Source organism: Paramormyrops kingsleyae, chromosome 23, assembly GCF_048594095.1.
Source record: "Paramormyrops kingsleyae isolate MSU_618 chromosome 23, PKINGS_0.4, whole genome shotgun sequence".
In the NCBI taxonomy this organism is placed as follows: Eukaryota; Metazoa; Chordata; class Actinopteri; order Osteoglossiformes; family Mormyridae; genus Paramormyrops; species Paramormyrops kingsleyae.
Window position 1 is genome coordinate 25,106,616 of NC_132819.1, and position 21,451 is coordinate 25,128,066.

At 47.5% G+C, this 21,451-nt stretch overlaps 2 protein-coding genes across 4 annotated transcripts; one reads left to right on the top strand and one right to left on the bottom strand.

The window, feature by feature from the left end:
* Positions 1 to 363: 363 nt before the first annotated feature.
* skic2 (SKI2 subunit of superkiller complex) lies at positions 364 to 16,876 on the bottom strand. 2 transcript variants are annotated; one of them, XM_023809881.1, is made up of 29 exons: positions 16,791 to 16,876; positions 15,962 to 16,083; positions 15,143 to 15,264; positions 14,674 to 14,791; positions 14,375 to 14,489; positions 13,848 to 13,922; positions 12,791 to 12,844; positions 12,401 to 12,564; positions 11,828 to 12,007; positions 11,170 to 11,315; positions 10,929 to 11,075; positions 10,733 to 10,817; positions 10,360 to 10,466; positions 10,066 to 10,212; positions 9,482 to 9,578; positions 9,179 to 9,391; positions 8,386 to 8,496; positions 8,183 to 8,294; positions 7,527 to 7,645; positions 6,821 to 6,952; positions 6,360 to 6,497; positions 5,281 to 5,385; positions 4,274 to 4,415; positions 3,964 to 4,090; positions 3,545 to 3,755; positions 3,257 to 3,367; positions 2,923 to 3,141; positions 2,603 to 2,743; positions 364 to 703 (listed from the first exon to the last, which is right to left on the bottom strand). In XM_023809881.1, the coding sequence occupies exons 1-29, from the start codon at positions 16,801 to 16,803 to the stop codon at positions 503 to 505; spliced, it is 3,774 nt and encodes a 1,257-aa protein (XP_023665649.1). In that variant the 5' UTR covers positions 16,804 to 16,876; the 3' UTR covers positions 364 to 502. The 2 variants fall into 2 exon arrangements, with proteins under 2 accessions (XP_023665649.1, XP_072561944.1); XM_072705843.1 differs by lacking the exon at positions 16,791 to 16,876 and adding an exon at positions 16,445 to 16,725.
* Positions 16,877 to 17,083: 207 nt separating this feature from the next.
* nelfe (negative elongation factor complex member E) lies at positions 17,084 to 21,084 on the top strand. 2 transcript variants are annotated; one of them, XM_023809668.1, is made up of 11 exons: positions 17,084 to 17,158; positions 17,863 to 17,943; positions 18,273 to 18,342; positions 18,929 to 19,074; positions 19,196 to 19,270; positions 19,495 to 19,532; positions 19,633 to 19,889; positions 19,994 to 20,138; positions 20,394 to 20,448; positions 20,536 to 20,638; positions 20,763 to 21,084. In XM_023809668.1, exons 2-11 carry the CDS (start codon positions 17,869 to 17,871, stop codon positions 20,834 to 20,836), a joined length of 1,038 nt encoding a protein of 345 aa, XP_023665436.1. In that variant the 5' UTR covers positions 17,084 to 17,158; positions 17,863 to 17,868; the 3' UTR covers positions 20,837 to 21,084. The 2 variants fall into 2 exon arrangements, with proteins under 2 accessions (XP_023665436.1, XP_023665437.1); XM_023809669.2 differs by lacking the exon at positions 17,084 to 17,158 and adding an exon at positions 17,165 to 17,372.
* The last annotated feature ends 367 nt before the right edge of the window (positions 21,085 to 21,451 follow it).

Below are 21,451 nucleotides of genomic sequence, written 5' to 3' on the forward strand. Positions count from 1 at the left end.
CTTTCTAATACTTACTGTCAAACTTCAGTCTTGTCTTGCAGTACTTCTCCACAATATCCATGGGTCTGCGCGTCCCCAGGCAATGATTAAAAGACGTTACATTTGGCTGCAGATCTACTTTTATCGTTATGGAAACTACGAGAAATGTATACGGATCGGCTTCAAAGATTTCGCCATTAGGCTTAATTCTAGCATGTCCTGTAGTATCTTGTGCCCTTTACTGTGGTTAAGGGCTAAAGGTGAGGCACTTTCACTAAATTAATATGGCCAAGTTTACTGGTAACTGGTAAGAGCAAAAAAAATGGAACTGGATAATGACAAGAAATTGACAGTACCAAAAAAAAAAAAAAAGCCAAACCAGAATCAGAACAAATACAGCAGATTTTATTACTGCACAATAATTTACAAACTTGAACCGTCCTGTCCTCCATTTTACATGTTGTGTTTATGTTTGAGTCCCGTTTCTTGTACTCTCACGCTCTCTCTCACACCCATACTCGTGTCAGTGTGTGTACAGTGACGCCGTGAACACGATGTCCCGGCGGATGGCCAGGGAAGCCTTCTCCATCTTGCTGCCCAGGACCGAGTCCCCCACGATTCGGGCTGCCTGCCGCACCTCCCTGAGAACCTCGTTCAGCTGCTGGATGCAGCGCACTACCGTGCCCTCCTGGACATCAGTCAGCTGGGCGATCTCAGAGAAGGGCTGTAGGGGATAGATACGTGCAGCATAGAGTACACAGGCTACACACTGACAAGATCCTTGTACATTGTACTAGTGCACTGCAGGTCATGTATACTCTACGCAAATCTATATCTAGCCTGCATTGAGAAAATCATATATAGCATGTATGTCTATGTCATATTCAAACCTGAGTCCCGACAACACCTTGACAGCACTTCAGAATTAGGTGCTGGGAGTTGAGAGGTAACTGTTGTTTATTAAAACAGATCTGCAGCTGCGTTACAGAGGCAACAAATCAAAACAGGTGTATCAGGGTGGACCACTGAGATTAACACTCTATTCATGGTCTGCAATGAGTAGTGAAAGTGAAAATGTGTAATTCAATCACTTAGTGATACATTAATAGCCAGGTTATTACAGTGCAGATACACATACCAAACGGTCAATGAAGTACAATCACTGGACAGTGTAATGCACATCATTACAACCATGCACTGTGCTGGATTAGTACAGTGTAGATATTGATGCAGTACTGGGGGAGATGGTGATGAAACTGTGCCATAGCCAAGGGCCTGGAATTCAACCCAAACTCACCATGCCTCAAGCACCCAGTCTCGCAGCCCAAATTCACCAGACTATAGCCCCGCTTCCACCCAATCTCACCCAGCAGTACACCACCTCCGTCAGCCCAATCTCACCCTGCCCCTGGCCCAGCAGTACACCACCTCCGTCAGCCCAATCTCACCCTGCCCCTGGCCCAGCAGTACACCACCTCCGTCAGCCCAATCTCACCCTGCCCCTGGCCCAGCAGTACACCACCTCCGTCAGCCCAATCTCACCCTGCCCCTGGCCCAGCAGTACACCACCTCCGTCAGCCCAAACTCACCCTGCCCCTGGCCCAGCAGTACACCACCTCCGTCAGCCCAAACTCACCCTGCCCCTGGCCCAGCAGTACACCACCTCCGTCAGCCCAAACTCACCCTGCCCCTGGCCCAGCAGTACACCACCTCCGTCAGCCCAATCTCACCCTGCCCCTGGCCCAGCAGTACACCACCTCCGTCAGCCCAATCTCACCCTGCCCCTGGCCCAGCAGTACACCACCTCCGTCAGCCCAATCTCACCCTGCCCCTGGCCCAGCAGTACACCACATCCGTCAGCCCAATCTCACCCTGCCCCTGGCCCAGCAGTACACCACCTCCGTCAGCCCAAACTCACCCTGCCCCTGGCCCAGCAGTACACCACCTCCGTCAGCCCAAACTCACCCTGCCCCTGGCCCAGCAGTACACCACCTCCGTCAGCCCAATCTCACCCTGCCCCTGGCCCAGCAGTACACCACCTCCGTCAGCCCAATCTCACCCTGCCCCTGGCCCAGCAGTACACCACCTCCGTCAGCCCAATCTCACCATGCCCCTGGCCCAGCAGTACACCACCTCCGTCAGCCCAAACTCACCATGCCCCTGGCCCAGCAGTACACCACCTCCGTCAGCCCAAACTCACCCTGCCCCTGGCCCAGCAGTACACCACCTCCGTCAGCCCAAACTCACCCTGCCCCGGGCCCAGCAGTACACCACCTCCGTCAGCCCAATCTCACCCTGCCCCTGGCCCAGCAGTACACCACCTCCGTCAGCCCAATCTCACCCTGCCCCTGGCCCAGCAGTACACCACCTCCGTCAGCCCAATCTCACCATGCCCCTGGCCCAGCAGTACACCATCTCCGTCAGCCCAAACTCACCATACCCCTGGCCCAGCAGTACACCACCTCCGTCAGCCCAAACTCACCATACCCCTGGCCCAGCAGTACACCACCTCCGTCAGCCCAAACTCACCCTGCCCCTGGCCCAGCAGTACACCACCTCCGTCAGAACAAACTCACCCTGCCCCTGGCCCAGCAGTACACCACCTCCGTCAGCCCAAACTCACCATGCCCCTGGCCCAGCAGTACACCACCTCCGTCAGCCCAAACTTGTACTGAGCCACAAAGTCCTCCGCCAGCTGCGCGAGTCCGCAGTCCACCTGCAGGTCCCCGATGCGCTGGGCCACAGCTACCACTCGATCAATCCCCTTTCAGGACAGGAAGGAGAACCAAGCGCATGTATAAATAGGAGGCTCCCATACAATCTTGTCAACTTTGAGTCTCATTTGCTTATAGCTACCATTAAATTTCAGGGTAATCTCAGTTCTTTAAATATATAGAATTAACATGAACACATTGGCAGACACAGAGAAGGCACTATGCAGACCTCCTGCAGAGTGTTGGTGAGGTGGGGGCAGGTCTGTGTGTTTTGGGTGAACACCAAGCATGACAGCAGGGCGGCGCTCTCCTCAGGTGCCAGGGGGCTAAGTGTGTTCTCAAACAGAAGCTCCGTTAGCAGCAGCTCGTGGCGGCTGATCTGACAGGCAACCCTCCCCTTCAGCTGCACGGCCCCTTTGCTGTCCACGTAATTCAGTGACTCGAGAACCTGGGGGGGGGGGGGGGGGCAAACAGAGCGTTCCCTCAGTGCTGTGGGAAGGACTGATGCTGCTGAAAGGCATTTAATCGGAGAGCTGCTAATGAAATCAGCCAGGGAGGCACACCTTGATCCTCTGGCGATATTCTGGCAGGAGGGTGAGTGACTGGTCAGAGATGAGGTACAGCAGGCTGTCCAATTCCTCTTGGAGCATCATCCTCTCCTGGACCCTGGAGAACTAGGACCCAGAGTGGAGAGATAAGGGAAGGTCACCCTACATCTACCTGACAGTGGTACAAAGACTAGGACACTGAGAGCAGCACAGAAAACCCACAGATGTGTACACTGACAACAGTATGGAGAACACAAAGCCCAGGACACTGAGAACAGTATGGAGAACCCTCCGGTGACAGACCTGCTCAGAGAAGGTGGGGGAGTGGATACAGCTGAACTCTCGCACGCTTTCCTGCAGAGATCTCAGCCTGAGAGACCCCTCCACCACCTCCACCCCTTTCAGATGGAGGTCATTCACGGGGTCGAGGGCTGTGATGCCACTGGAGTTGGCCTCCGCTAGTCGCAGAAGCTCCTGCGTAGCTGTCGATACGGCAGGCCCGGGGGGGTCCAGCCTGAGAGGGGGAAGGGGGGACAGAGTATGTAGAAGGTCATGAATTTTAGGAATAGGCCATGGGGACCTGAGGTTGGATGGATGGATGACAAACAAACAAACAAAAGCAGAAAAAAACAAACAAACAAAAGCACAAAAAAACAACCAAACAAAAGCACAAAAAAACCACACACATGCAAACCCATGCATGCACACATTTGCACACAGACCTGAAGCGTGGCTGCTGTCTCTGCTTGTAGTTGTCAATGATTCTATCAGGAATGACTTTGAGGGTCTTTGTGGTGATGGCAGTGATATCCCGCATCTTCAGCTTCTGCACTGTGTGGCTGCAGGGGCCTGACAGAAGGGGGCGCACAAATGCATAGGTGAGTCACAAGCCGGAAACATCAACAGGTTAATTACATTTACAGACCCTGGCAAAGGCTCATTAGAATGCTCATACAAGCAGCATGAGACACGTTCATGAGGTCTTTAGTGTGTACAAAAGGCCACGTGTATATAGGATTATGCAGGACGCACCATCGGGGATGAAGAGGACGGGGTTGTAGAGGTGCTGCAGCGGCACGGTGACACCGTTTTGGGGTTCTGCCCCCACTTCCTCCCTGCCTTTATCACACATGATGAGGGTGGTGAAGGTGCGGTTAACGGAGTCACTGGAGACCTGCGAGGCAATGGACACAGGATCGGGGGGGCAGGATTTATTAGCTACAGGAGCACAGGAAGACGAGCCCATTGTGCAGGTGAGTGTGAACCACAGAGATTTAGCACAAGCCGCTTGTCTGTGACACGGCACGCTTTATAGGCAGAACACATGCATCAAACCTAAAAGTTACTTAATTAAAGATGACATAAAGATAGGAAAGACAGTGCCAGTCAAAAGTTTGGGCACACCTACCCGTAGAAAAGTGTATTTCTATTCTGTACATTTTAGATTAATTATAAAGGCATCAAAACTATGAAATAATATATGGAATTATGTACTGACCCAAAAAAATATATTTTTAAATAATTTGTTTGGGGGGGAGCTCTGTGGTTTGGGACACAGAAGGTTGTGGGTTCATGTCCCTGGGTGAGCAGAAGGATCCCACCATTGGGCCCTTGAGCAAGGCCCTTAACCCAAATTGCTCCAGAGGCTAGCCAACCCTGCTTTCTCCTCTACGGCCTCCTGGGATGCTTTTCCAGCTCCTGAAGGAGGTCCCACATATATGCTGACTACACATTGGCCACTTTTCCTTCACTCTCTGGTCAAACTCCTCCAAAACCATTTCTACAGGGGGTTGTTTAAGTCAGATGGCCAGGTCATGTGATGTGGCATGGTCAGGTGGCCAGGTCATGTGATGCGGCACTCTCCTTTGTAGGTGACTTGGAGTGTCCAAACTTTTGACTGGTACTGTATACTGTGATATTAAATAGCAGGAGCCAGTAACATTAACAGAAGTGAAAGACATCTAACACACTTTCATTTGCATTTGTCTTTATTACACACCATACTGTGAAGAGCTGCAGAGCCGCACACACACACCCACCTGCAGGATGACCCCCAGGGCGTTGTGGTGCTGTGCGTTGTTCACCACTACCACGCGGCCCACTGATAAAGCCTTCTGTCCGCTCATTGACTCCATAACTGCTTTCTGAAGCACACAGAGCCACAGATGTCAGCCTGCTGAGCCACGGGGATAAGTGTGTGACCCAGCGCTGGGCCACGGGGATAAGTGTGTGACCCAGCGCTGGGCCACGGGGATAAGTGTGTGACCCAGCGCTGGGCCACGGGGATAAGTGTGTGACCCAGCGCTGGGCCACGGGGATAAGTGTGTGACCCAGCGCTGGGCCACGGGGATAAGTGTGTGACCCAGCGCTGGGCCACGGGGATAAGTGTGTGACCCAGGGCTGGGCCACGGGGATAAGTGTGTGACCCACGGCTGGGCCACGGGGATAAGTGTGTGACCCAGGGCTGGGCCAAGGGGATAAGTGTGTGACCCAGCGCTGGGCCACGGGGATAAGTGTGTGACCCAGCGCTGGGCCACGGGGATAAGTGTGTGACCCAGCGCTGGGCCACGGGGATAAGTGTGTGACCCAGCGCTGGGTCACGGGGATAAGTGTGTGACCCAGCGCTGGGCCACGGGGATAAGTGTGTGACCCAGCGCTGAGCCTGCCTCAGTTCGGTAGGTGCTGCATACAACCATTGTAGCGTATAGTACTGTAATATACCCTGTGGAACAGTAATATACTCTGTGGTACTGTAATATATTCTAGAGTATGGTAATATACCCCTTGGAACAGTAGTATGCCCTGTGGTACCATAGTATAGCCTGCGATACTGTAATTTACCGTATGGAACAGTAATATACCCTGTGGTACTGTAATATACAGTGTGGAACAGATACATACCCTATAGTATAGAAATATACCACATGGAACAGTAATATATCCTGTTGTACTGTAATATACAGTGTGGAACAGTTATATACTCTATAGTACTGAAATATACTATGTGGAACTATAATATACCCTGTGGTGCTAGAATATGCCTTATCATACAGTAAAATATATAGTGGTGCAGGATTACAGTGTGAGGTAAGAGTTATGGCATGGGTTACAGTGCCACCTGCAGGGCCTCGGTGGTGACGCGCAGCTCGGTGAGAGTGTGGTAGAGGGGCACCAAATCGGCCAGCTGCGCATCTGTGTCCAGTGGGGGGAGAGAGATCAGCTTCTGCCTCAGCTGCCTGATCCGCTTCTCATGGCTCTGGGAGATTGCAGGGGAGCGGAAAGAGAGACGCCGGCGTTATAACGGCAATTGCAACAAAACAGCCCAACCAGCCGAATCTGGATCTCAGCTGGACCCATCCTGCCCACTAAGTCCCACGTTATCATTTAAGCTGCATCAGATCAAATTTAAATGGAACCAGACAACACATTATTACATGAATAAAAATCATAATAACTTCCCTGCAGATTCAAAGGAACATTTGATAAGGATCACAACGTGCAAGAAGGGCCCTGGCATTTAAATACACACAGAGGGCAGACAGAGCACGCTCAGAAGCCCCCCCCCCCCCAATTCCGCACCTGGGTGTCACGGTGACTCTCAGAGAAGCTTCTCCGCATCATGTCGGTCACCTCCAGGGCCTCCACCCGCAGCAGGTTGAGGATCATGGTGTAGGTCAGCCTGAACTGGGACTGCAGCAATGTGGGCTTGCCCTAGTGGGGGGGGGGGGGGGGCGACAAGTAAGAGCCGATCTCTCACACTTTTAAAGCATCCTGGAATACGCAGTGCACACACACGGCTTCTAAACCTACATCACATGTACACTGCATCAATATTCATCACCTCTGTCCATTTAATTATCTCATATGATTCACTTCATGTGCTGGTACACTATGTACTCTGTGTAAATCCACTTCCTTAGCCACTACACCACACGCTGTCCTCCTCTGGTATGTGCACAGCTCAGCCATAAAAACCAGCTACAGTTATATACTGTTAAATATCAGTTATATAACAGAGGGTGCTGGTATTACGTAAACGCACACACAGACTTCCGAAACGGTGCTGTTATGGAGAGACACTGCCAAACAGTAACAGTCATCGTAACAATGGACGTTATCCTGGTTTTACATCCAGAATCTGCCTGCCCCCTTTGATAAAAACGAAACAATTAAAGGAACTGATTTTTTTATAAGACCAGTGAGGTGTAAAGAAGGTAGGTGGTGAAAGGGACACAGACACAAACACAAAGAAGGTGGCCTTTGGCTGCCCACGCCCGACACCAACCAGCATCATGGTGTGCAGGTCGCCCATGTCGTGCACGTCGCTCTTGCACAGGATGATGACGGTGCCCGTCTTGTCCAGGCCCCTCCTGCCTGCCCGTCCCGCCATCTGGATGAACTCCCCTAAGCGGCATGCGACGAGAGAGGCAGTCACACGTTTGCTGACGTCACACATGGTGAGTCAGGTTGGAGTTCTTCAATGAGGTCAGCTCCCTTTGTTATTTGGCAGGGAAATGGAAACTTTACTAAAGTATAAAACACCGGTACAAATATGAGAACCTTCGCTGGAACAATTAGCTCTGGGTTTCTAACGAGTCTTCCTCTTTACTTTTATATTCAGTATGTATGTAATTTTCTAATAAACATCCATCCATCCATCCAGTTCCAGTGGTGCCGGACAAATAGCCTGACCGCATGCTTAGATGCCAAGTTTTGTTCTCAGCTATATATGTGTGCAGAGCATGATGGAATATATGAAAAGAAGCATTTTAATGTACCTGCACTCGTACTTGTGCAAATAAAGCATCATTTCATTCTTCATTTCATTTTCCATCCATCTGACACATTGCACACGCTCTGAGGCTGTTACGCAGCAGCATATGGGGGTTATTGAGCAGTGGTCTTTGCAGAACAGGGCAGTCGGCCTGTGAGAGGTCATACCAGGCAGCAGGTTCCGGAAGCCAGATCCGTCGTGTTTGCGGATGTTGTCGAACACCACTGTCCTGGCTGGCATATTGACGCCCATGGCGAATGTCTCTGTGGCGAACAGCACCTGGGTAGAGGAAATAGAGCAGGGTACACGACATCACCTTAAGGTAATGCATACCACTGTCACGCTGGGTGCTGGGACCAATCAGACACACCTTTACAAGCCCCCGGGAGAAAAGCATCTCAATGACCTCCTTCAGGATTGGCAGGATGCCGCTGTGATGCACGGCCAGGCCTCTCTTCAGCAGGTCCCTCATCACCAGAATCTAGGAGGAGGAGAGCAGAGAGAGCAGTGTCACTGCGAACGTGTCTCTTCTGTAGTTCTCTGATGGTGGAATGAGCTGCCGAACCACAGGTGGTCATCACCTTCAAGAAACACCTCAAGACCCACCTGGCCATAAATTCCTCTACTAGCCTCATCACACTTTATGTTCCGTAAATCTTCTTATGTAGCACTTCTGGTCCCTGAACCGTCTTACTAGGTACTTGCTCACTTAGACATTGTTGTGGCGCTCCTGGTCCAATACTGCTTACGCTCATACCTGGTCCCTCATTGGAAGCTTAACCTTGCTGCACTTACGCCTAGTTGACTCCTTGACAGGCGTATGTTTGCAATGTGCTATTTGCCTCACTTGCACGTCACTTTGAGCAAAAGCATCGGCTAAATATGTAAATGTACAGCAGGAGGTAGACAGAGTGGATGAGGAAATAGTGACACACAGCAGAAGCTCCTTAACATAAGAAAGAGGGACCTCAGCGGATGGCCTGAGGCTTATAGAGGATTTAAGCCGAACGTCTGGCTAGCAAAGGTCCGATAAGTGTTTTTGTACTATATATTGAATATTCTAAATAGCTAGAGGAGAGATAAAATGAAAAAAAGCAGAAGAAATACAGAGAAAGCTGTAAACCAGACATTAAGGGTGGTACCCTTATCCAAGGCCGACATACCTGAGGCAGCTGGCGATCGCTGCCGCTCAGCCGGCTCATGCTCTTCTGGAAGAAGGAGTGGATCTCGGTCTTCTCAGCGGAGGTGGTGAGGTCCATAGAGCCCAAAGCCCGCGCGTTGTCGTCGCAGCGTGAGCGGGAGAAAGTGAAGGCCACCACAGGTGTCTGCTGGCGATCGGACAGGTAGCGGAGCAGGGCGAGCCATACGCCCCGGTCCTGCGGGATGGGGGGGGAGACCGCCCCCAGGTCAGACAGACTTGTGTGTGGGAGTGGGATTGGAGGGGGTGGCGGTGGATTTCACCGTACCTGAGTGGCGGATGTGTTCTGGGAGGCACCCTTGGCGCCGAAGGACTGAGCGTGTTTACTGGACCGCTCCTTCTTGGAGTCCACTGCGGCATAGTACCTGAGGGGGGGCGAAATGGTCCAGCAGTCCATTTGTACTGGCCCGAAATTAAAGCAACCGCCCCCCCCCCCCCCCGATCCCCTACCCCCAAACAGGCCACAGCAGGGCTACTCAATTCTAGTGCCAAGTGACGTCCTAGTAGGTATGGGGTTCAGTCGAATGAGATGGTCATGCTTCACAGTCGCTGAAAAGCACGATGAACAGTGGCCCTGTGACTGGGGTTTAATCACCATTCATTGTCTTAGCATGAGCAGATTGGACTATTCATTAAAAAGACCCCACATCAGACCACGGCTCATGTTTACACGCTCCACAGCTATCAATCAGTACTGAAGACAGGCATTGAGGAAGTGCCCCTCGGATGTCCAACCAAGCGCTTTCCCTGGGGTGATTTCTGCGCTCTAGGTTAGTTCTACATCTTAATCATCCGATGTCATTCGGGGAACACCGCAAGCAGCCCTCGAGGTAGACCAGAGCAGGTCTTTACCCCTTAGTGAGGAAGTTTCCTGACGAGTCCACCAGGAGAAAGAGCTCCTTCATGGTCTTGGTGCTGTTGCCGGTGTACAGGTAATGCTCCAGGGGAACGGGCCGCTTCACGGTGCTGATCACGTAGATCGGCCTCTTCTTTATGCGCCTGCAGTACAAAGTACAGGGAGGTGACATGAGAATAAGACGATGCCCGCAGACTGACGTGGGCTTATCGGCCTGATGTCATGTGGGGCATCCCAGCCACGGAGGGCCAGATGTCACAGCGGGTCGGGGGTACAGACGCGGCACGAACCCGATCCACTCGCTGAACTCCAGCGCGTTGGGCACCGTGGCGCTGAGCAGAATGATGCTGACGTGATCAGGTAGCATGATAAGCACTTCTTCCCACACCACCCCTCTCTGGCAAATGGAAACAGGGGCGACAGACTTGCTCATGTGTGGGTCAGGGGCATAGTAGCTAAGTCTTTAAAATGGCTCAATTAGCACCCCCCGATAAACAGACCTTTGCTCTTACAATGTCTCATACACCCTTGGTATGAATAATACGTGAAAAATAACTCTCTTCAAATGTGACACTATAACCAGTATGCTTGGCAGACGAAGGTTTCCATCAAAACAATGTTCTGCACTTGCTGGGACCAAGAAAACACGTGGAGCTTCAGTACCTCCGCGTCGTTGATGTAGTGCACCTCGTCAAAGATGACCCACTCCAAATCTCGTATGACTTCAGACCCGTTATACAGCATGGACCTAAAACAGAATTGGCTTATCAATAAACTGGACTGAGAGATGGCACTGAACAGCATATGCCACTTTGGGTGACTCACAGTGCATCAAGTATACACCGCTGTTCCTCGTTACCTCAATATCTCAGTGGTCATTATCAAACACGAGGCATCAGGGCTCAGCTGGACATCTCCAGTGAGGAGCCCCACGTCCCCAAAGGTGTGCTTGAAGTCCCTGAACTTCTGATTGGACAGAGCCTTGATGGGGGAGGTATAAATTGTCCTATCAGAGGAGGTAAGGAGAGTGTCAGAATGTGCACAGTGACTCAGTGGCATCCACAGATGTACTTAGACGGTCGGCCGATGTCGCCACCAACCTGGTCATGTGTTTCTGCGAGAGTGCGATGGCGTACTCGGCCACCACCGTCTTGCCCGCCGACGTGTGAGCCGCCACAAACACTGAGTCATGGGACTCCAGCTGCAGAATGGCCTGTTTCTGAAACACGTCCAGCTCAAAGGGCCACTAGGGGGCACAGGGAGCTCTAGTTAACGCTGTCCATCTCTTATTTAATTACTCCACACACCAATCTTCTACATCCAGAAAAGTCCCACCCCTGGCCTTATGCATAAGGGGTCTGCATGTGTTTCCTCCCAATAATTCCCATGCGGCGAAGTGAAATGTTATCACCAAAGATGTGTGTGTGTGTGTGCGTGCGTGCGTGCGCGTGCGCGTGTGTGTGTGCGTGCATGTCCAGCGATGCACTGGCATTTCATTTTGCCTGTCCTCTGACTTATGCCCTGTGCCTTCTGTAATGGATTAGCTGTAGGGAAGATGGCTATAAGTAAAATCAGCTGCATCGATAAAATGAGAATGAGAGGATGGATGAATTGTTGTTACTGTAAAGCACTGACTGCAGGTGGCTGCATTTTCCAGAAAGTGAACATGAATCAGAGCACATGGTGCTGATTGACTGCAGAAAGCCTCCAGTGTGACACCCACTCGACCAGCATGCACTGCACCCCCCCGCTCCGCACCTTAAAGGCAGGGTCAGGGATGCGCTTGTAGAAGTCATCACAGGGACTGCTGATGTCCACTGATATGGCCCATCTCTTCTTCTCTTCTGTTTTCGTTGCCGTGTCGTCTCCCTCCTTTATAGTCATGCCGTCCTTCTTCCCCTCAGAGGCAGCAGCAGGGGAGGGGGTGTCTACGGTGTCCTGCCAGAGAAGGTGTGAGCCATCGGTTGTCATGCAGACCGATTCTCAGAGGCAACATGCTACACCAATAGCGCTAAAGGGGATGAGGTGAAGCACGCCAATCAACAGACAGAGAAGTTCCTCTCTGCTTGGTTGGCTTTTTTAAAGTACCACACCGCCTGTTGCTATGGCATCCAGTTCACAACCTGCTTAACCAGACATCAGTTTCTACTGTTTACAGTACGGATGACTGCAACGAACTCAAATCCACTACATCAGATGACTGAATGTGAATGTTGTATGGCTACAACATACATCCACGGAGGCATGATTAGTACCCTAGGCCATCAGAGTTCAGACAGGGAACATTTGTTTTGTTAACTAGATTCACTATTAGTCAAACCAACTAGACACCTTAATCCCAAGATCCTCCAGGCTGTTAGTCCGGGGCATCTTGGGAGATTCCTTAGCACTTTGCTTCTCCTCCTCTTCATCTCTGTGAAGTCGGGCGTCAATGACGTCATCAAAAGTGGATAGGAGGGACATCAGGTTTACTTCACGTAGTGAGTTTCTGGGCTCTTTAGTGGGAACAGAAGTCATTTAAATAGGAAACTAATTGCGATGTTATGTATATTTCTTATCAGTAACAGTGACATATATATTCATGCAATGATTTCTTTCCTGAAAGATAGAAACACATGTTTTGAGAATGTTTTCCTTGGAGTTTCTTAAACCTCCATGTAGGAAAAACTGGACAAAACCTTGGAAACAGACTAGTATGGGCTTAAAGTGACAGAAGCACACCTTTATTGGAGAAGTCTATGCCAGCCGTTAGTCCAGGAGCTACTGTCAGCAAATCTAGTGAGAGAAAGACAGACTGATGAACTTTGGAGATCCATCCAACCCCATATCCTGTTCCGGGTCTAGGGGGGGAGATTCTGGAGGCTATTCCACTTAGCATACAGCAGAAGGCAGGGCTGCATCTTGGACAGGATGCCAGGCCACACATGCACACGCTACAATTTGCAGAGACCAATTAGCAATGAACGGCATGTCATTGGCCTATTGCAGGAAATAAAGGACCTTGACTAACATGGAGAGAATCCCCAACCCTTAAGGTTTGAGGCAACAGCAATTATGAGAATTATCATTACAAATTTGTATCATGCACTACATAATAATGTTAATTACTTGTACACAAGAATAAAATGGCCCACATATATAGCCCTGGAAAAATTTAAGAGACCAAAGCCACACTTTTAGTTTAACTTATTTCTCAGTTTATGAAAATGCATCTGTGTAAAATATACATTTTTTTGCAAACTCCAGCCTGGCTCTTCCCTGCTTCTCATTGATGAAGGGCTTCATTCTTGGTTTATGGGACTGCAGTCCTGCTTCTAGGAGCCTGTTATGAACTGTCCTAGAAGTGCACTTCACACCACTTAATGTTTCCCATTTTCTATGAAGGTTACTTGAGGTCATCCTCCGATTTATGAGGCACTGCTGGATAAGTTGACGATCATCTCTGCCATTAGAAAATCGCTTCTGCCCTCTACCTGACTGGTTTTTGGTCGTTCCCAGTGTCTCCTGCTTCATCTTGTTCTTGTGTGCTGCTGTCTTAGAAACTTTGAGCCTGGAAGCAACCTGCCACACAGTGCAGTCTTCTGCCAGCAGAGCCAGGATTAAACCAGGATTTAACAATGCAGATTTAAAAAAAATTGAGTGGTCTCTTAATTTTTTCCAGAGCTGTATATATTTTGAGGCTAAGTGATAAATGAATGACTTGGCAGTCAGGACTATAACCAAATCCTGTTGCTCTTTGCCCGTCTCCTTTCCTCATCTCTGTGCCAGGGACTCCCACCGTTCTCAAAGTCCACTTCCTCCTGCTTTTCTGACTTCTTTTTGATCTGTTCCAGGGTCAGCTCCTCCATTCCCCCTGAGTCAGCGAGAGACACCAGTCAGCCATTCTTTCCTTTGTGTTATGATTCCCGCAGCGTCCCTCGCGCTCCCACCAGTGCTACAAAGTCACATGGCGTGAGAACTACCATAAAGTAGCATGGTGAAGAGAGCCAAACTGATGACGCATCCTCAGCACTTACATAAACTTGTAGATTAACTGTGTTAATTAAAATTACTCTATGCCTTCGGTTTGTTTTGCATTTTTGGGCACTACTGTCTGCTTACACTACTTGCATTGAGTCATTTTTGTTGTGTATTGTTTTTAATTAGAGTTATTTTTTATTTCCCTACCTTGAATTCTAACTATCTAATGCTCTGAAGAATCCTAATTTTGTTTCATGTGTGTGAAACAATACAGTGATTTGACTTGACTAGAGGCTACCCTAACCCTAAAGAGGTCACAGGGTAATATAATCACTGCAGACCTACCGGGCAGAAAAGGGTAGTTGGTGTTGCTCCCACGCAAGCTCTCCGAGGGGGGGCCTGGGGCACGTAGAAGTGAAAGAGAATTCTTTGCTGACAAACTGGTATCCTCTAACAGCACCTGGATGAGAGAAAAAAGTGCACATGTCATGTCTGTTCTGGTACTGCGAAATAAAGTTGAATTTCAGAAGCTAAATCATAACAAGCACGTGTTACAATCATGCTTTACATAAAGTAGAGCCTTGACCCCTCCCCCCATAATTAGACACCTGTGAAAGCCAGTAAAAGGCTGTATCAGTGTCTACCTCATTAAAGTCAAGAAGCACTCCTGTGGTTGGGTCTCGTACAACGGACAGGCCGGAATGCAGAGGGGAGGGGGAGCAGTGAAGCAGAGAGTCAATTTGCCGGTTTCTTTGGATCAGCCTGAAAACACACATGGAGACTGTGAGGATATACCCATGATGCACTGGCATTAGAGATATGCAAATAGGGACAGACAGCTACAGAGACCCAGAAATAGCCTGAGAGTCAAAAGGGGGATTATGATATTTATTTGCATAGTAATTGAAATAGAAAAACTCAAATTCACACGGGATAGCAGAAAGTCAGATGTCGGACAGAAAAATGGCACCCAAAATGTTAGCATGCACACAAATTATATATATATATGTGTGTGTGTTTTTTTTTTTATAGTTTTGGATTTTTGTCTTTGGTACACATTTGGTACACCCAAAGTCAATTTTCTGGCTATGCTACTGAGTCAGACTGTATTACCTGAGGAACTTCTGGAAGGCAGAGTCTGTGTTATGTATAGGAAGCCACTCTGGGTCACTCAAGAAACGTCTTTCTACTTCTGTCCGAAGGTCAGGGCCAATGGGAGGGAGGCCATGAGGCAGCTATTGGCATGGAAAGGAGAGAGAATGAATATACGGTGCTCACACAGAGAATTATGGCGCTCACAAAGAGTCATACGGCGCTCACACAGAGTCAAACGGCGCTCACACAGAGTCAAACGGCGCTCACACAGAGTCAAACGGCGCTCACACAGAGTCATACGGCGCTCACACAGAGTCATACGGCGCTCACACAGAGTCTTGGGATATTTGCTTAATTCAGTAAAAATACTGCAGATTTATTGGTTTCGTAATAAAAATCCTCACTGTAGTCATTTGTCTACAAATACATCACATTAGAAACAACCAGTAGTTTTAAGTAAAACCTCATTTCAAATAGTAATACATTGAAACCCAAATTATAGTTCTAACAGAGCTATTCTGAGTTAAAAACTTCATTGACAAAGTCTGCTTTTATTAGTAACACCTTTGAAATAACATAAAACACCAAATATTTGTGTTTAATATCATTTTGGCAGCAATTAACAGCAAAATGGGAAGAAGACAACTGAATGAGATCCACTTCTGAAAATGTCTGTGCAGAAGGTATGTGCAGATGTTAAACATTGCAATAAATTTGCAAGATCTTTACAGAATTAAGCAAGCATCCCAAGACTTTCTGTGAGCGCTGTGTATAGGAAAGTGTAATTAGCAGGTGGGGCATTAAAATGAAGATGTGACACCCATGTTAAATACTCACAGTGCTCAGTGGGGGTAGGGTTTGGTTCTTCGGTACAGGGTTTGAGAGCAGTTCAAACCTTCCCGAACAGCCCATCTCCAGCAGTGACAGAGGAAGGTCATCAGGACCTGCTGGAGAGATCTCTATAACGAGAAAAGACATTTGTCTATGAGCACTTGAATACTGCAGCTGTAGTGCATGATACAACGAAATGTCATCATCATAATATTAATATAATATAGTATTAATATAACACAGAAAGCAACTGGTAGATGAAAAGTTTTGCTATTTCGAATATTCGGTACATGTCTGTTGTCGTGATGTTTTGAATCAAGCCCATTCCTTCATACAAAATATAATTTAAAAAATCGTAATTTGATGGGCTACTAGGTATTTACATAATCCTGTAACGTGTAGCCCGGATAACGGTCCATTACAGAGTCATAGTTTGCAAAAATATACTTTTTGGAGCAAGAAATTCCGTAAATCATATCCGGTACTCACTTGTCACTTTCTGGCGTATTCCATGACAAGCCAGAGACACTGAATCGAAAGTGTACCCATATCCTCCACCCATGAATTTAAATGCAAAATTATGACACTTTCTAAAATATACGTAACAACCATGTTTAAAATATATACATATTGCAACAAAACAATTACTACTTCATGCTATACAGATATACCAGGACTACAGATGCTATAGTATTGTTAGCTTTGGCATCTGTGGTAACTTTAGTATATGTCATTCGCAACAGCTAAAACAGGCCGAGGCTTTGCAATTAGGATATTGTACATAACATTAGCAATAAATCATATATCCATATATCGATCTCACAGAAATTGTTACCTGTTTTTTCCATCACTCTCAATTCAGTTACACTTCTTCTGAGTTAAAGAAGTGGGAACGACCATGGGAGCGACAACTCAGCAAGCAGAAGGAATCTATGGACGGAAGTAGGGGGTACGAATTAGTGAGGGAGGAAAGAAAATAGTCTTTTACTCGTTAGCTAATGCTTAACTTATTGAGATTATCCTTAATAAATTGAATATAATATGTTTTAACATGTGGCTTGGTTTTATTGTAACATGTCTTTGTTGAGGTAGAACTGAAATATCCAGCTCCCCCCTCCATTCTTTATACTTAGTCTCTCCCAGGGTTCGCGTCATATTCTGCGCCAGTGTTGTGGTAGTGTAGCGAGCTCCTGCGAGTGTGAGGTAAATAAATTTCAGTATCGAAGAGGGACATGAATTACCGCGGATCCGAGACTAATGATGTTTCCGCTAATTTGATTTTTAAGGGATTTTTTTTGTATATATAGGTGTATGTCATTAAGTGTTCGGGTGGCGGTTTCTGGTTGGTATTGGGTGGTCCTGATTCTTCAGATGGTGTTGGCTAAGAAAGTAATGTCTGCTTGACTAACGTGTGCAAGTGAGCCAATTTATCCACCAACAGTAATTCCCATGCCATGTTTTAAAGTTAATTAAATCGCAAATCATTGCATATGCTAGACACAGGAATGATTGTTTTCGGTAAATCAATTCGTTTGAGTTCACTGATTCGTTCCCTTTCCTTTTAATATTTTTCGCTGCTGGGGGGTTCTCTTGAAAAGATTTATGTTAATTAAATGAATTTTATTGATTATATTTGATGTTAATAGTAGTATTACTCTTTCAGACACACATATATGCTATTAGACCAGTTGGTGGCGAAAGTGTATGGTGACCAAAATCAACGAATTTCCCTCACTTAAAAGCAGAATTTGTTAACGAACGATAGAAGTCTAATTTATTCGTTGTTGTGCTTGGTGCATACATCGGTAGTTGTTAAAATTAGTTGTTAACCTACCAGTTTTGAAATCCATAGGCGAATGTGTTTCCATTTGTCAGACAATGTTTTAAAATGTTAATTTTTTCACTAGGGCAACATGGTTGTGTTTCCCAGTTCCTTGACAGAAGAAGAGGAGGCACTGCAGAAGAAGTATGCCAAATTGAAGAAAAAGGTCTGACCTCTCATCTAGTCCATCACTTGTCATGATATCTCGCACAAAGCTGTTCAGTAATGGGTCCTTCATACACAACTTCTCATGTTAGTGCAAATAATTTTCTTTCATAAATCACTTGTCCTCATATATATTTCAGGAATGTAATAAAGTGAGTATCAGCAATGCATTACATAACTTTCCAAAACTGACATTAAACTTGTTGCATTTTGCTTTTTATTCTTTCCAGCTCAGTTTTACTTTAGCATGAAAACATCTATGATATAATTATAATAATAGTAAATTAGTCATGCTGTTGTCGTCCCCTCTGTTATTTTTTATCTCCTTAGAAAAAGGCTTTATTGGCTTTGAAGAAGCAAAGCTCCACCAGCCAGGCAAGCCAGGGAGGGCTCAAGCGCAGTAAGAGACCAGCACCCTCTGTAACCTGTCTGCTGCTTCCCTTTGCTCGTCAGCACCCTCTGTAACCTGTCTGCTGCTTCCCTTTGCTCGTCAGCACCCTCTGTAACCTGTCTGCTGCTTCCTTTTGCTCGTCAGCATCCTATAGCTCTCTCTCTCTCTCTCTCACACATGCATACCCTCTTTCTCTCTCTCGCTCTCTCTCTCTCTCTCTCCTGTCAGGTTTTATCAATTCCTTCTTTTTCATTGTGTGGTCCTCCAGAAGATTTTTGTAGTGTCCTTACATCCATCAAAAACACTTCACAGATGTCTCACTGATCAAATATCAGTGAGCTTCTTCAGTACTGCTGTTGTAGGTCTGGGATGGGATTACATTCTGTAGTAGTAAGAAGCTTGCACTTTGTTGTTTCTGTTGATCAAGCTAATTTTTTCAGTAAAAAAAAAAAAGAACTTCTTCTGAACAAGAAATGCAAAAGTGGTATTGCTCAGGGGTGGAAAAACAGTGTCTAGGCCTAGTTTTGAAGTCAAGATCTGAAGGCGCTGACCAGATTTCTACTCCATATGTACATCTTTGTCTCCACCCCCTCAGCCCTGTCTGACCAGCCTGTGCTGGACACCGCAACGGCCACAGAACAAGCCAAGATGCTAATCAAGTCTGGGGCCATAAGTGCCATCAAGTCAGAGAATAAGAACTCTGGCTTTAAACGCTCACGTACGCTCGAGGGAAAGCTGAAGGTAACGCGTGTCGCACAGGGACAAACCGATCGTTATGCCATTAAATTACCTTTTGTGGCAACTGAAATACATACACTTATTCAGAGGAATGTGATGCCTGGTTCATGTTCGTTGTTCTCAGGATCCAGAGAAAGGCCCTACCCCAGCCTTCCTTCCTTTTCAAAGGAGTGTCTCCACAGATGAGGAGCTACCAGAGGTACCTGCTCATAGGGAAAGCTAGTGTAGTACTTCAGGATTTTTAAATGAGAGTTTAATGCTGGTCAGTGCCCCAAGTAAAGCTCGTACCAGGAAGTAATCCCTGGCTTAACCTGTCTACTTACTCGCACTGGTCTTCAGGACACTGAGTTTTGTAGTTGTGGGGACAGACTGACTGTCTATTTTGCTAACACTCACCTCTTCTGCCTGGGCTTTTATCTCCAGTCTGGAAAAAGAAGTCACAGAAAATCCCTCTATGAGAGGTAAGCATACATTTAAAAACAACATAAAGGAATGGGTGCCTTAATGTGTGTGTATATGTTGTATTCCTGTGCTTACTTAGCTAACGTTGTCTCCCCGTAGCTTTGTCAGCTCAGCCGATCGTTCTCGTGACGAAGAAGATGGGGGCGGCTCGTCTTTCTCAAACCGTGAAGCTGAGAGAGACCGTGACCGGGAGATGGACAGGGAGAAGGACCGCGATCGTGAACGTGATCGCGATCGAGACAGAGATCGTGACCGGGGCAGGGACCGTGACCGAGACAGAGACCGAAGCAGAGACAGGGACCGAGAGCGGGACCGTGACCGGGACAGAGACAGGGACCGGGAAGCTCCCTTTCGGCGTGAGTTGTTCCCTCGCTTTCATTCTTGTCTTATTACTGTTTATTGTTTGCCAGACTATGTAGCCTCAGTGAAGCAAAAAATTTGCTTTTTTTTTCGTGACCAGGGTCAGACTCGTACCCAGAGCGGAGGGGCGTGAGGAAGGGGAACACAGTCTATGTGTATGGTGCCGGCCTGGTGGAGGACAGCCTGCGGACTGCCTTCTCGGAGCACGGCAACATCATCGACCTGTCCATGGACTCCCCTCGCAAGTATGATGGAAACCAGTCATCTGCAAAAGCACTACATTGCTTGGACAGAACCTCATAGGACAGGGAGTATCTATAGTCTAGGTCAGGGAGTATCTATAGTCTAGCTCAGGGAGTGCCCTATATCACGTCCCTGAAGGCTACAGGGCTGTCTGTTCATCTTGGCAATATATAGTGATGTGTAGCTAGGAACCTATATCATGATTCTGCTTCTGGTTTGTTAGTCTCTTCCTTGCCTCAACTGCTGTTCCTTTCCAGCTGTGCATTCATTACGTTTGAAAAGATGGAGGCAGCGGACCAGGCTGTGGCCGAGGTCAGTATCACTGACACCAAATCCCCGCCCACTGACCCCAAGACCCCGCCCACACTTCACCTTCCTCTCTCTCCCTTCCCATCTCAGCTGAACGGCACCACCGTGGGCGACACCCCGATCAAAGTCAGCATCGCCCGGAAGCAGCCCATGCTTGAGGCTGCCACGGGAAAGTCACCTTGGGCGTCTCTAGGTACCTGCCGCAGAACCCTCGTGTTTTCCTGCCGCACCGCATCCCCAGTTTTTATAAAATACACATTTGCCTAATAATGCTGCATGCAATGTATGAGTTAATCCTTCCTCCTTATCCCCAACAGCTGTCCAGAACAGTGCAAAGGGCTCATACAGGGACAAGAGGAATCAGGTTGTGTACAGCGAAGACTTTCTCTGATGTGCCAACGGACGACTCCAATTCAGAGCTGACCTCACAATAGTGCTTATAAAGTAGGTCCAGTGTCGCCGTATTTCGGACCTGTAGCTGCTTGTCTTACTTCTAGTAAAATTTTTGTTCAGTTCCATGAAGCCACATTCTCTGTATCAGGTGGATCTTTTAAATATTTTGTCTGTACTTTCTTTTTTTTATGTGCGACCATGGATTGGTTTTGCAAAAGAATAATAAAAATTATGTTTATGAAGGAATTTAGTGCTTATATTCACATTGTAATATCACACTGAAATTCATACACATAAACAATTATGGAAATTCACTTCCATTCCACATCACACATGAAAAAACAAAACAAAAATTTGACCCCTCCCCCCAGTTACCAACATCCTGGCCTCATAACTATATTAACTAGTTACTAGTTAATTTTCATAGTAAAGTGCCAGGCTCCTGTATTATATTTTATTTTTTGTTATATTTCATTCTTCCCCTTTATGGCAAAGTCAATAACCGAAAAAATCATCGCAAAGCTGACCCTTTCTCTTCATTAATATTCCAGAAGGCTCCTACATTATTTAAGGCCTAATTCTTCAGATTATAAACCCACTAGGTTATTAGGTT

Bases quoted from the DNA above. Each gene is read 5' to 3' on its own strand.
- skic2 (XM_072705843.1), bottom strand. From the start codon at position 16,517: ATGGGTGGAGGATATGGGTACACTTTCGATTCAGTGTCTCTGGCTTGT. The intron at 11,076-11,169 runs GTTGGTGGCGAC...CTCCTCTGATAG, and splicing joins TCGCAGAAACACATGACCAG to GACAATTTATACCTCCCCCA. The intron at 6,953-7,526 runs GTTGGTGTCGGG...CCCCCCCACTAG, and splicing joins ACCTGCACACCATGATGCTG to GGCAAGCCCACATTGCTGCA.
- nelfe (XM_023809668.1), top strand. From the start codon at position 17,869: ATGGTTGTGTTTCCCAGTTCCTTGACAGAAGAAGAGGAGGCACTGCAG. The intron at 18,343-18,928 runs GTAAGAGACCAG...CCACCCCCTCAG, and splicing joins CCAGGGAGGGCTCAAGCGCA to CCCTGTCTGACCAGCCTGTG. The intron at 19,271-19,494 runs GTACCTGCTCAT...TTTTATCTCCAG, and splicing joins CAGATGAGGAGCTACCAGAG to TCTGGAAAAAGAAGTCACAG.